Genomic DNA, 13071 nt, shown 5'->3' with positions numbered 1-13071 from the left:
ATCTAAAAGGATTAAGAATTAATCCCTTTAGCTTTTAAGAGCTAAGGGATTAATTCCACGAATTAACAGCTAAAACATTTTAAAATTTAGTGGTGCCCATGAAATCCTGCAGGAGGAAACTGGCCAACCACACCACGGGATAGAAAAAGATGGAAGGTTTTGGGAGAGATCTTTGCCCAGCAGTGGGTCAGCAATGACTAAAAAGAAGTAAAACCTATACACTACTGTACTGAGAAGTTGCACTGATCGACTGTTATCCATGTGTTCACAGCCACTGGCAAAGATTAAGGCATGCTACTGACGCAGACACTGGGTCTGATCAACCTGTTTTCTATTGTAAGCATCCTATTAGAGAATTAAGAGAGAATGATCTTCCTTTATCCCAGAAATTCATCTGTTGTTTTTAAGAAATGAGTCATCCACACTTTCACCTCTCTGTTTATATGGTAGGTACAAGCGGTCCCTAATTTCAGTTTTGTTTTAGCTGCTGTGCAAGTAACCTTGCAGTATCTAAGAGAAAATCCTTGAGTGTAGTGTGAAAAAGTGGAAGTGATTAGTAGTGTAGATAGGGGCATTAAAAAAACAAAGAAATTGTTTTAAAATTTGGTATTCCTGCCAGTAGTGTGGTAACCATTCTGAAAAACTGTGTTTCGATTCTCAAACTGTTTGAGGAAATGGGACTCGGTTGGAAGCGTGCGAAATTAGGCTTGTATGAAGATGTAGAAATTTAAGTGGATGATGTTGATTCAAGACCAAAACGTACCGATATCAGGACCATTAATAAAAAAAAATGGCTATGGAGTACACATCTTTTCTGGGGCATAAAAGATTCCAAGCCAGTTCTGGTTGGCTGGACAAATTTAAAAAGTGCTGTGGCTTACTCAAAAAAGTTATTTCTGATGAAAGTGGAGTTGCAACTGAAGAAGACTATATCCATTGGAAATAAACAGTTTTTAAAAAAAATTTTTGAAGTGGATTTTAAATTTCGACAGAAAGATGATGAAAAAAAAAAAAAAAAAACAGTAAAATTGCATTGATTATCAAACAACTGCCCTGCCCACCATCACTTGGTAATTTCAAAACTTACTTGCATAGCTTGTTTTCTTCCCTCCGAATACTTCATTTAAACTGCAGCCAATGTGCCAAGGATTTGAAAATGCACTACCGAAGGGGCATACTGAAAAAAAATTATACTGAAAAGAGAAACCAACCAATGTATAGATTCTGTTATAGTTGGTGAAAGTTTGGGATTTAAGATGTGACGGAAACAAAGATTAAGAATTGTTTTGCAAAAGCAGCTTTTGCCAAAATGCTAGGTTTGATCAGCGGAGAAATTGTTCTTGATGAATTTTTAGGAGTTGATAACGATGTCACAGTAGCTGAATATCCGAGTGACTCCAACATTTTTGAGCATATTTAAAGAACTAGTGACAATATCGATGATGAGTTGGATAAATGAGGGCAACAAAGGGAATGAGGGCAATAGCAATATTAAATCTTCCAAACAAGAAATGTTGCCAGCATTTGAAACTGTGTCAAAGACTTGAGTGGGAAGAAAAAGTAACAGAAAATATATTTGAGTGTTTAAACAAATGTGAACATTTTTACACAGGATTCTAGCGTACAGTAGGATCCCGTGTACAACAAAAATTAACCAAATATTTTTCGACATAATTCTTAAGTGTGCTAATATATTGTGCGCATCATTTCTTAATGTATGTCATTTCTTAATGTATGTATTAATAAATTAATTGTTTTAAAATATTAGAAAATTTATTCAGTCCCACTTATTTCTGATTTGTTTCCTATCTTTTACTATTTTTCTGAATTTACAGTATTTTTCACTGTTGAGAAGGTTATATTTCTTTATAATGAAATTTCTGTTTAACGAATTTTTTCAAGGGAACAATCAATTTCGTTATATAGAAGTTAGATTGTATTTGTCAGAGCCACTTAATGACCAGGCCCACGAATACGAATATTAGAGCTCAACACATTACTTTTTAACTCTAACAATATGACCTGTTTATTTTTGAGAGGATAGGTACACAGTCCAGTACTTTATCATTAAGGATAATTCTGTTTTAGTAATTGATACCACCACAGTCTCTTGTTCTTTGCTATACGTTATTAAGTATATTACATATGCATTATAAATATCACTTTTTGCAATAGCTACCAACAAGTTAATCACAGAACCTGGCATACCAGCAAATAAGAGTAAAATTATCACTTTGCAAAATGTACAGTAATATTAATACTTGTACCATAATACCAACTCTTAACACTTACGGCGCCTCCGTAGCCAGGTGGGCAGGAGCAGCGGTCGTAGCACACGCTTCTTGATTGGACCGGGGGTTCGAGCCCGTGACCACCAAATACGGAGGATGCGGAAAGGTCAGGGAATGACCACCGCATATCCCCGGAGCAATATGGCCTTAGTTGCTAATGCTCCTAAAAACCAAATAACAACAACAACAACTTAACACTTACAAGCACAAACTTCAAAATATCTTGGAATACAGTCAACTTTTCAAAAAAATATTTTACCAGCAAATGAAAGATATGAAATATTTTTATACAATAAAAGAAAATGAGCAGTCAAATTCTTTGTATTGATATGCAACAACTGCACATATGTTTAAATTTTAGCTGGATATGTAGGGAAACTTCTTTTGCTAAAAAGTGATTACTTTATACAAATTTGGTCAACAATATTTTCAACACAAACTCCTGGCATTCCAAGCTTCCTGCATCAGGCATCACCTTCAATCAAAACTCCGTCTCTAGAAAATACAACATAGCTGACTGTCAGCAAACAATAATCAGTTAGACAGATGAGTTTAACTTTATCAAGTGGCTACTCTTGCAGTTCCTGAATTTGTTATAAACCTTATTATTACATATGCTAAACTAACTTAGTAGCGTCTAGTAGACAGCACAGCTGCTCTCACACACCAAGTACAAATGGTCTGAGTTTGGAAAAATATACCATAAAGGATGAGCCTTTTTAGTCTACAGTTGAGTCAGTTTCAGGTAAGAATTCTTATGTCTTATCCCCCCCCCCACACACACACTACCACTCCTCATGGTGTGAACATAAGGGCTGGCCAACTTTTAGAATCTGAAAATTAATATAAACTGGCTGTTTGGCCAAAAGCAACCAGCAAGCATATTTGAAATGAAAATTGTAATACAAGCTTTAGCGGAAGTTAAGCCTAACCATCAAGGTTGCATTAATTACATCTGTTAATTTTCTTTGTTCTCATATTTGAGAACATCATTTAGCTAGTAGTAGTTTTTGATGAAACTTCTGAACCTTTTTAACTTTAAAGAGGAACTTCAAATTCATCTTGGAAGCCCCAAGCACCTTTATATAAATAAAAGGAACATTCCAAAATGGATGACAAGGGAACTAATCAGTTTGACAGAACAAGTGAAGGAAGCAAAAGATAACTACAGACCATTCAGAATACTAATTCATATAACAAAAACAAGTTTATCTATAATGATATTACAATAGAGAGTTAAGGTGAAAGCTGAGTGTGAAAAGTTCTTGGAAAAAGATTTAAGAGTTGATTGCTTATGTAAACACAATAGGTGGGAGAAAAAAAAAAATGATAAAAATTTGGGAATCCCAGACTTGTCTACTCTTGTCATAGTGTAGCATATTCATATGGACCTGATGTGCATGATATAGGTAACGCTCGTATAACATGGCAATTAGGTTCCTATAAAATCTCGTGCATTGCGAAACCGTGTTATATGGGACCAAGAACCCAAAAAGGGAGTTACATTCCAAAAGATAACAAAAATAAAGTTTATGACTATCGGAAACTTTATTATTATTAAAAATAGTAAAAACTGAACAAACATCTTACAAACTGTGATACATATATGTCAGATAATGTACGTTCATTTAATTTTCTTCCTCTTCATCGTTGCTAAGCACAATCAAATAAGAACATTTTCTCTTTTGCAGAATATCTTCAGCTTCTGAACTTTCTTCTGCAGCATTCGTGTATCTTCTACTCTCTTTAAAAAATCAGTAATCTGGGTTTGTTTGCTTTTGCTTGATAGATCTTTGTAAATTTCATGGTATGAAGCTAGGCACTTTTGAAGCTCCCTTTTGAACTTTATGCTCCTTTCAGTTGAAGGATCTGCATTCAAAAAATAAGATTCTAATTCCTCAGCTAAGTTTATGCCTTCCAATATGCTTTTTAGTGTAAAATTTGGAACTTCAGAATTTTCATCTGTGCTGTCATCCTCGGAATTGATTTCATTTACCTCCAATGCCTTTTCGACCAAATCCACTTCACCAGCTTCTTTTTCTACCAGTAATTATTGAAAGTCTTCAGTAGTCATATCATCAAAACCTTCCCCTCCTACTGACTTAGCAAGTACTACTATCGCACCGATTCCATTTTCTGACGGTTTGACCATATTTCACGAATGAACTGACTCTGGCCATACATTTTTCTAGTATGCATTTAATGTTGACGGTTTTACTTCTCTGAGCGATAAAGCTATGATTCCAATACAGTCCACAATTGAAAAATGTTTCCATGCCACCATCACTTCAATAGATTCGGAATCAATTTTTTCCAAAATCCATCGTAACAATTTTGTGATGTAATGAGTTTTACAGGTAGACACACAATATCTTGATCTAATAGTTGAATTAGGAATATTACTTCAACGTTTGGATGACTTAAATATTTTGGATGGCAGGAACATTATCCAATAGTAATAAAACTTGGAAATCTAAATTTTTCCACAAGTTCAATAGCACAGAATCCCCTAACATGGGGATTTCCAAATATTTTTTTTTGCATAACTAGCAAGTCAACAGCAGGGATTCACAAAAGAGAATGGAAATGTTGAAAAATTACACCCAACATAATAGCAAGGTTCCCCCCACACACAAAAGCTCAAAAATACCATGTTATGCAAGGTTTGCCACAGTTCTAAACCGTGTTATATAAGTGCTGTGTTAATCATGTTAGAGCAAAACCATGTTGAAGAAGTGACATGTTATATGGGGGTTGCCTGTAGTTGCATTGTCTGCTTTTTTCTTCTTTTTTTTTTTATTTATTCATTCAAGCTCTTTAGGGCCTGAAGAAAAAAAAAAAAAAAAAGAAGGGCACCATATGTCACTAGTAGGGAAGAACAGAATGAGAAGCTAAAGATTAACTTACAGGGCTCTACTTATAGACCTGAGGAAGTTTACCTTCAACCAATAAACCACTGGAATACATTATCTACCAGTGTTTATAAGACAGAAAGCTTGAGAAAGTTAAAAAGGGACTGTATGGATACTTACTACCGCCTTTGTTGTAAAAGAAGCAATGAATTTAGATTAAAAATCTAGAGGTACATTTGGTTGGTTTGGTTTTTATAGTGCATGGGTGACTAAGACCACTAGAGGTACATATTAGCAAGATTAATTTTATGGATATGTTTCTAATTTTTTTCTTCTTTTTTTCTTACTGAATGAAGACAACTTTTTTCAATTTAATTTTTGTGTACAGGCATGGAACCCTCATTATGTCATATAAACTAGGTTTCGCATTGCACAGATTTTGACTGCACAATTTTTTCCAGGAATGTAATTCCCCATGCAAATCAAAGGATGACTGTATTTTTATTTTATATAAATAGTAATTTCTTTTGTTTTACTATGCTTTTTACTTTTTCTATATCTATACTTCTTCCACCTATCGACTATGTATTCTTTCCCTTTATCTTCCCAACTATCATTAATAAACAATACTTATATTTCTAGAAGTCATTTTGGATTCAAAACATCTGTTATATATTTACACACACACACACACACACACACACACACACACACACACACACACACACACACACACACACACAGTGAAACTTCTCCTAACGGACACCTCTCTCTAACGGACATCTCTCTACAACGGACATTTTCAAATTCCCCAACTCACCTCTATTGGTTTTAACGTGTTTTCAGCTTCTGTCTAGCGGACATTCTCTGTAACGGACGTGTACAGGCAATCTGCACTGTTTCATTTAGATTAGCACTTAATTTGAACTCCCCATAACGGACAGCGGGCGAGTTCACGGCCCTTTGTCTAGGAACCTTTCTTCCATGTATTGCCTCAATCGTGTGTTTATTTTCTATTTTCAATTCTCTGAATTTTATCAAGGTTTACGTCGCGTTTCTAAACCCTTTTTCAAGAATTTTAAGGCACGGGTAAAACTTCTGATGAATTCGGTGTGTGTGTGGGGGGGGGAAGAGAATTTGGTCGGCCTTTCGTCTTTTGAGTTTCACTTTTCAGTTTTGTTCAGTGTCGTGTGAAGTCCACAATGTCTTCTCGTAAACATTTAACTTTAAAAGATAAAGTCGAACTCATTAATGTGTATGATCAGCAAAAAAAAAAAAAAAAAAAAAAAAAAAAAAAATAGTGTTCGCAATCTCGCTGCAAAATTCAAAATCGGGAAGACTCAGGTAAGCTTTTTTTTTTTTTTTTTTTTTTTTTTTTAAGCAAACCCCAAACACGAAAGGTATCAAAACCTATAGTACTTAGTACCATGCATGGGTTGAAGAAGTATGGGGGGAGGGGGATGCCGGAAACTTTGCTCTAGAGACTAAACATGGGTTTCACCACTTCAAGCCTCCAATAAGCAAAGTGGTGGTATTTCACCGGTTGATGCGACATACTAAAGAAAAAAAAAAAAAACAAACATCTTACAAACTGTGATACATATATGTCAGATAATGTACGTTCATTTAATTTTCTTCCTCTTCATCGTTGCTAAGCACAATCAAATAAGAACATTTTCTCTTTTGCAGAATATCTTCAGCTTCTGAACTTTCTTCTGCAGCATTCGTGTATCTTCTACTCTCTTTAAAAAATCAGTAATCTGGGTTTGTTTGCTTTTGCTTGATAGATCTTTGTAAATTTCATGGTATGAAGCTAGGCACTTTTGAAGCTCCCTTTTGAACTTTATGCTCCTTTCAGTTGAAGGATCTGCATTCAAAAAATAAGATTCTAATTCCTCAGCTAAGTTTATGCCTTCCAATATGCTTTTTAGTGTAAAATTTGGAACTTCAGAATTTTCATCTGTGCTGTCATCCTCGGAATTGATTTCATTTACCTCCAATGCCTTTTCGACCAAATCCACTTCACCAGCTTCTTTTTCTACCAGTAATTATTGAAAGTCTTCAGTAGTCATATCATCAAAACCTTCCCCTCCTACTGACTTAGCAAGTACTACTATCGCACCGATTCCATTTTCTGACGGTTTGACCATATTTCACGAATGAACTGACTCTGGCCATACATTTTTCTAGTATGCATTTAATGTTGACGGTTTTACTTCTCTGAGCGATAAAGCTATGATTCCAATACAGTCCACAATTGAAAAATGTTTCCATGCCACCATCACTTCAATAGATTCGGAATCAATTTTTTCCAAAATCCATCGTAACAATTTTGTGATGTAATGAGTTTTACAGGTAGACACACAATATCTTGATCTAATAGTTGAATTAGGAATATTACTTCAACGTTTGGATGACTTAAATATTTTGGATGGCAGGAACATTATCCAATAGTAATAAAACTTGGAAATCTAAATTTTTCCACAAGTTCAATAGCACAGAATCCCCTAACATGGGGATTTCCAAATATTTTTTTTTGCATAACTAGCAAGTCAACAGCAGGGATTCACAAAAGAGAATGGAAATGTTGAAAAATTACACCCAACATAATAGCAAGGTTCCCCCCACACACAAAAGCTCAAAAATACCATGTTATGCAAGGTTTGCCACAGTTCTAAACCGTGTTATATAAGTGCTGTGTTAATCATGTTAGAGCAAAACCATGTTGAAGAAGTGACATGTTATATGGGGGTTGCCTGTAGTTGCATTGTCTGCTTTTTTCTTCTTTTTTTTTTTATTTATTCATTCAAGCTCTTTAGGGCCTGAAGAAAAAAAAAAAAAAAAAGAAGGGCACCATATGTCACTAGTAGGGAAGAACAGAATGAGAAGCTAAAGATTAACTTACAGGGCTCTACTTATAGACCTGAGGAAGTTTACCTTCAACCAATAAACCACTGGAATACATTATCTACCAGTGTTTATAAGACAGAAAGCTTGAGAAAGTTAAAAAGGGACTGTATGGATACTTACTACCGCCTTTGTTGTAAAAGAAGCAATGAATTTAGATTAAAAATCTAGAGGTACATTTGGTTGGTTTGGTTTTTATAGTGCATGGGTGACTAAGACCACTAGAGGTACATATTAGCAAGATTAATTTTATGGATATGTTTCTAATTTTTTTCTTCTTTTTTTCTTACTGAATGAAGACAACTTTTTTCAATTTAATTTTTGTGTACAGGCATGGAACCCTCATTATGTCATATAAACTAGGTTTCGCATTGCACAGATTTTGACTGCACAATTTTTTCCAGGAATGTAATTCCCCATGCAAATCAAAGGATGACTGTATTTTTATTTTATATAAATAGTAATTTCTTTTGTTTTACTATGCTTTTTACTTTTTCTATATCTATACTTCTTCCACCTATCGACTATGTATTCTTTCCCTTTATCTTCCCAACTATCATTAATAAACAATACTTATATTTCTAGAAGTCATTTTGGATTCAAAACATCTGTTATATATTTACACACACACACACACACACACACAGTGAAACTTCTCCTAACGGACACCTCTCTCTAACGGACATCTCTCTACAACGGACATTTTCAAATTCCCCAACTCACCTCTATTGGTTTTAACGTGTTTTCAGCTTCTGTCTAGCGGACATTCTCTGTAACGGACGTGTACAGGCAATCTGCACTGTTTCATTTAGATTAGCACTTAATTTGAACTCCCCATAACGGACAGCGGGCGAGTTCACGGCCCTTTGTCTAGGAACCTTTCTTCCATGTATTGCCTCAATCGTGTGTTTATTTTCTATTTTCAATTCTCTGAATTTTATCAAGGTTTACGTCGCGTTTCTAAACCCTTTTTCAAGAATTTTAAGGCACGGGTAAAACTTCTGATGAATTCGGTGTGTGTGTGGGGGGGGGAAGAGAATTTGGTCGGCCTTTCGTCTTTTGAGTTTCACTTTTCAGTTTTGTTCAGTGTCGTGTGAAGTCCACAATGTCTTCTCGTAAACATTTAACTTTAAAAGATAAAGTCGAACTCATTAATGTGTATGATCAGCAAAAAAAAAAAAAAAAAATAGTGTTCGCAATCTCGCTGCAAAATTCAAAATCGGGAAGACTCAGGTAAGCTTTTTTTTTTTTTTTTTTTTTTTTTAAGCAAACCCCAAACACGAAAGGTATCAAAACCTATAGTACTTAGTACCATGCATGGGTTGAAGAAGTATGGGGGGAGGGGGATGCCGGAAACTTTGCTCTAGAGACTAAACATGGGTTTCACCACTTCAAGCCTCCAATAAGCAAAGTGGTGGTATTTCACCGGTTGATGCGACATACTAAAGAAAAAAAAATGAACTGCTCAAACAATTTTTGCAACACGGAAATGATCAGGTTCAAATTGACAATGTTACGTGTGAGTGGTTTTGTCACACACGTGCTAAAAAAATTCCCATTAATGGGCCTATTATTAGGGAAAAGGCTTTGGAGGTTGCAAAATCTATGGGAGTAAATGAGTTCAAAGCTTCTGTGGCTAGACAAGTTCAAAACTTGGCATAACATTTCTTGGAAAACTGTACGTGGTGAAGGTGGATCTGTTGATACTGGGGTTGTAACAGAGTGGACCGTCAAATTGGAAGATTTAGGTCGTGATTTTGAAGCTAAGGATATTTACAACTGTGACGAAACAAGGTTGTTTTTTAAAGCTCTTCCTGAAAAAAACAATGAGTCAAAAAAACAAAAAGGGCCAGGGCAGAAAAATTTCTAAGGAACGCTTTACTGTATACTATTGTGTACAAATATGCTGGGAGACTCTGAACAACCTCTTATTATAAGAAAACCACAAAATCCTCGTTGTTTCAAGGGCATAAAGTTAAATATTTTGAATGTTGACCAGAAGTCTAATAAAAAAAGTGTGGATGACACGAGATATGAGCAAATGGATAAGTCACTTGAACCAAAACATGATTCGTCAAAACAGAAAAATTATTCTTTTCATGGATAATGCTGCATCTCACCCGCACACTGAATTGTCCAACATTCAAATCGTTTTTCTGCCACCAAACACAACTGCAGTGTCAGCCCTTGGATCAAGGGATAATAAAAAATTTTAAACTTCACTACAGAAAACGTTTTAAGACATCTCATCGCAAACATGAACGATGTAACACGTGATGTGCGAGTGACCTTGCAAAGAAAATCAGCATCCTAGATGCAATTCAATAGATTTCCTCTTCAGTAAACACAATTAGAAAACAAACTGTCGTGAACTGTTTTATAAAGTCTGGCTTCTCAAACGCAAAAATTGAAGGTGTGAACAGCAATGTGGAGCAGCAAGAAGAACAAGAACTTCAACATCTATGGATAATGTACAATACTTCAGCTACAAGTGACCCTGGCAACAAAGATATAGACTCTAACCTCACTACAGAAGTGGTGCTCTAGATATCAACAACATTATCATCGATATTGTTCAAGAAGTTCCTCATGAGGATGAAGAAACGGAAGTAGGTCATTCTGTCAAAGAACACATTAACGGCGAACCACCGATGAAAATGGAAGAAGCGCTCATACAAATCGTTTAAAAATGTTTTTCGCCGCTGAAGAAGATACTGAAGGACTTTCGATGGTTTCTTCACTCCAAACAAATGTTGAAAACAAAATTATCAGCCGGAAGAAGGTGCAGAAGAAAATAAGTGATTACTGTATGTATTTTTCTTAAGATAAAGTCATAATATACATAGCACAATTGTATGTATATTATTTACAAAAATATTGTGCAAAATCTGTGTATAATTTAATTTTACATTAAACATTTGACAATTTTTCTTTATCTCTTGTGTATATTTACACAAATTGTATATTTACAAAAATATTGTTCAAAATCTGTATATATTTTAATTTAATTTTACATTAAACGTTTTAACGATTTTTCTTTCTTTTTCCTCCTCAGACTTCTTGTTAGCAGACACTTCTCTCTAACGACAAATTCTCGTTCCCCATGGCTGTCCGTTAAAGGGAAGTTTCACTATATATATATATACTGTTTTTTTAGGAGCATTAACAACTAAGGCCATATTGCTCCAGGGATATGTATTCCCTGACCTTTCCGCATCCTCTGTATTTGATGGTCACAGGTTCGAACCCTGGTCTAATCAATAAGCATGTGCTATGTACTGCTGCTCCTGCCCACCTGGCTACGGGGGTACCCTCAAAATATCTGGAAGAAACTGGTGACAACAATGTAACCAAATCTATTTTAATGAATACATAGTTTCGAAACTGCCAGAATAAGACGTGCCATATTTTACCAATAAATGATCAGCATGGAAAGCACAGAATGAAAAAAAATGGAGGGTTAAAGCACACTGACAAGAAAAGAGCTAAATTCATACCTGGCATGTTCACACTCCACACTTCCCTTATAACTCTGTACATATTTAGGAGGAAGGCAATCATCAGCTACAGCCCTGGCTATAAAGTTGCCCAAAACCTGCACACAAAAATAAACAGAAATATTAAAACCTATTTGGGAAATAATAGTTTTGATTGCATATATACAGTGGAACCTGTTAAGAAGTTTTCCAAGGGAATGGAGGTTTAGAACTTCTTAATAAGGGTTGTTTTGACCATAGGGTATGAAATATTAACTACACAAATAAAAATGAAAAGATATACATATATAAGTTTAAAATTTAAGTACTATTTTAGAATTTATAAATATTTTATTGTGCCTATGGGAAACATTCTTAAACTGAGGATTTTTAATTGCTTAACATTCTGTTCATTAAACTCATTACCATCCTGCCAACTATAACCCTTCAATTAGAATAATATATAATTAGTATAATTAAATTATTATACTCATAACAGTATAATATAAATCAATATCTGTAGCATTAAAATAAAACTACCAAGGAAGGACGAATAATTAGGGACAATATGGTAGATAGACAAAAACACGGTTATTCTTTAAAGAATTACCAAAAATACTAATGGTAACCTACAGAAATAAAGTATTATAAATTCAGCTTTCAAATATTACCTTAAAAGGTCACAATTACAATAAGACACAATGATCCACTAAGTAATTCGGAACCATTAGAACTAAACAGTAAATGCTTCACTGTGCTTCACATGGCTGATGCTATCCAATAATGGATATCAACGAAAACAGTTTCAATATGTCATATCAAAATGTTGATACTAAAAAGGATTTAGGGCCGAAAATATCAGACGACACAAAATTCACTAATCAAACAATTTAGTGGCAAAACATTATTTTAGTTCATAGTAAGTCACCTAAGTAGGTAAAACAGCATCATTTTTGTTACATCTTATATTGTGAATGCCTTCACAATGAATTGCCCTGATATTGCACTACCAGTGAAGAAGTTTTTTTTTTTTTTTTTTTTTTTTAACTAATCAAATTTACTTTTTGAGAATAATAGAAGTGAAAATAATAAACAACTGGTTACCAATTAATTGCTAATTCATTAATCAATGAAATTAATTCTTTTCACTTTCCAGTGCATAATATTCATGTAACATTTTGCACTTATTTTCTCCAGGATTTTATAAACTGAAATACAACACATTTCATATTCTTGCTGTGATTAAAAAAATAAATTTAGTAAATGTGTACTTAAGTAAATTAAGTAAATGTGTAATCAAATAACGATTTACAAAATTACATGCTATTATACCATGTTAAAAGAATTGTTGCAAACTATAACATGCAATTCTGAAAATGTGCAAACTGCCACCTTCATTCAAGCAGAAATTAAGAATAAACTATAATGGCCCTTATTTTTTGATATTTCAGGAGTTAAATACGAAAAATATTCTTGTTGACAATGACCAGACAAAATGTAACAAAAATTTTTAAGTAGTAAAATAAAGTCTGCTTATATATAAAA

General features: G+C 34.3%; 1 protein-coding gene across 1 annotated transcript in view; it reads right to left on the bottom strand.

Annotated features, from left to right (window-relative positions):
• The window catches only part of LOC150078264 (programmed cell death protein 4-like), a 129360-nt gene that overhangs the window by 30108 nt on the left and 86181 nt on the right, over nt 1-13071 (bottom strand). Inside the window, exon 5 of the mRNA XM_090385514.1 lies at nt 11548-11645. Within this exon, the coding sequence (XP_090241640.1) occupies nt 11548-11645 (98 nt within the window). The remainder of the gene's footprint in view (nt 1-11547; nt 11646-13071) is intronic.

This window comes from Mastigoproctus giganteus, chromosome 11 (assembly GCF_048544385.1).
Source record: "Mastigoproctus giganteus isolate SK-2022 chromosome 11, ASM4854438v1, whole genome shotgun sequence".
Lineage (NCBI taxonomy): Eukaryota > Metazoa > Arthropoda > Arachnida > Uropygi > Thelyphonidae > Mastigoproctus > Mastigoproctus giganteus.
This window is presented reverse-complemented; position numbering and strand designations above follow the sequence as displayed.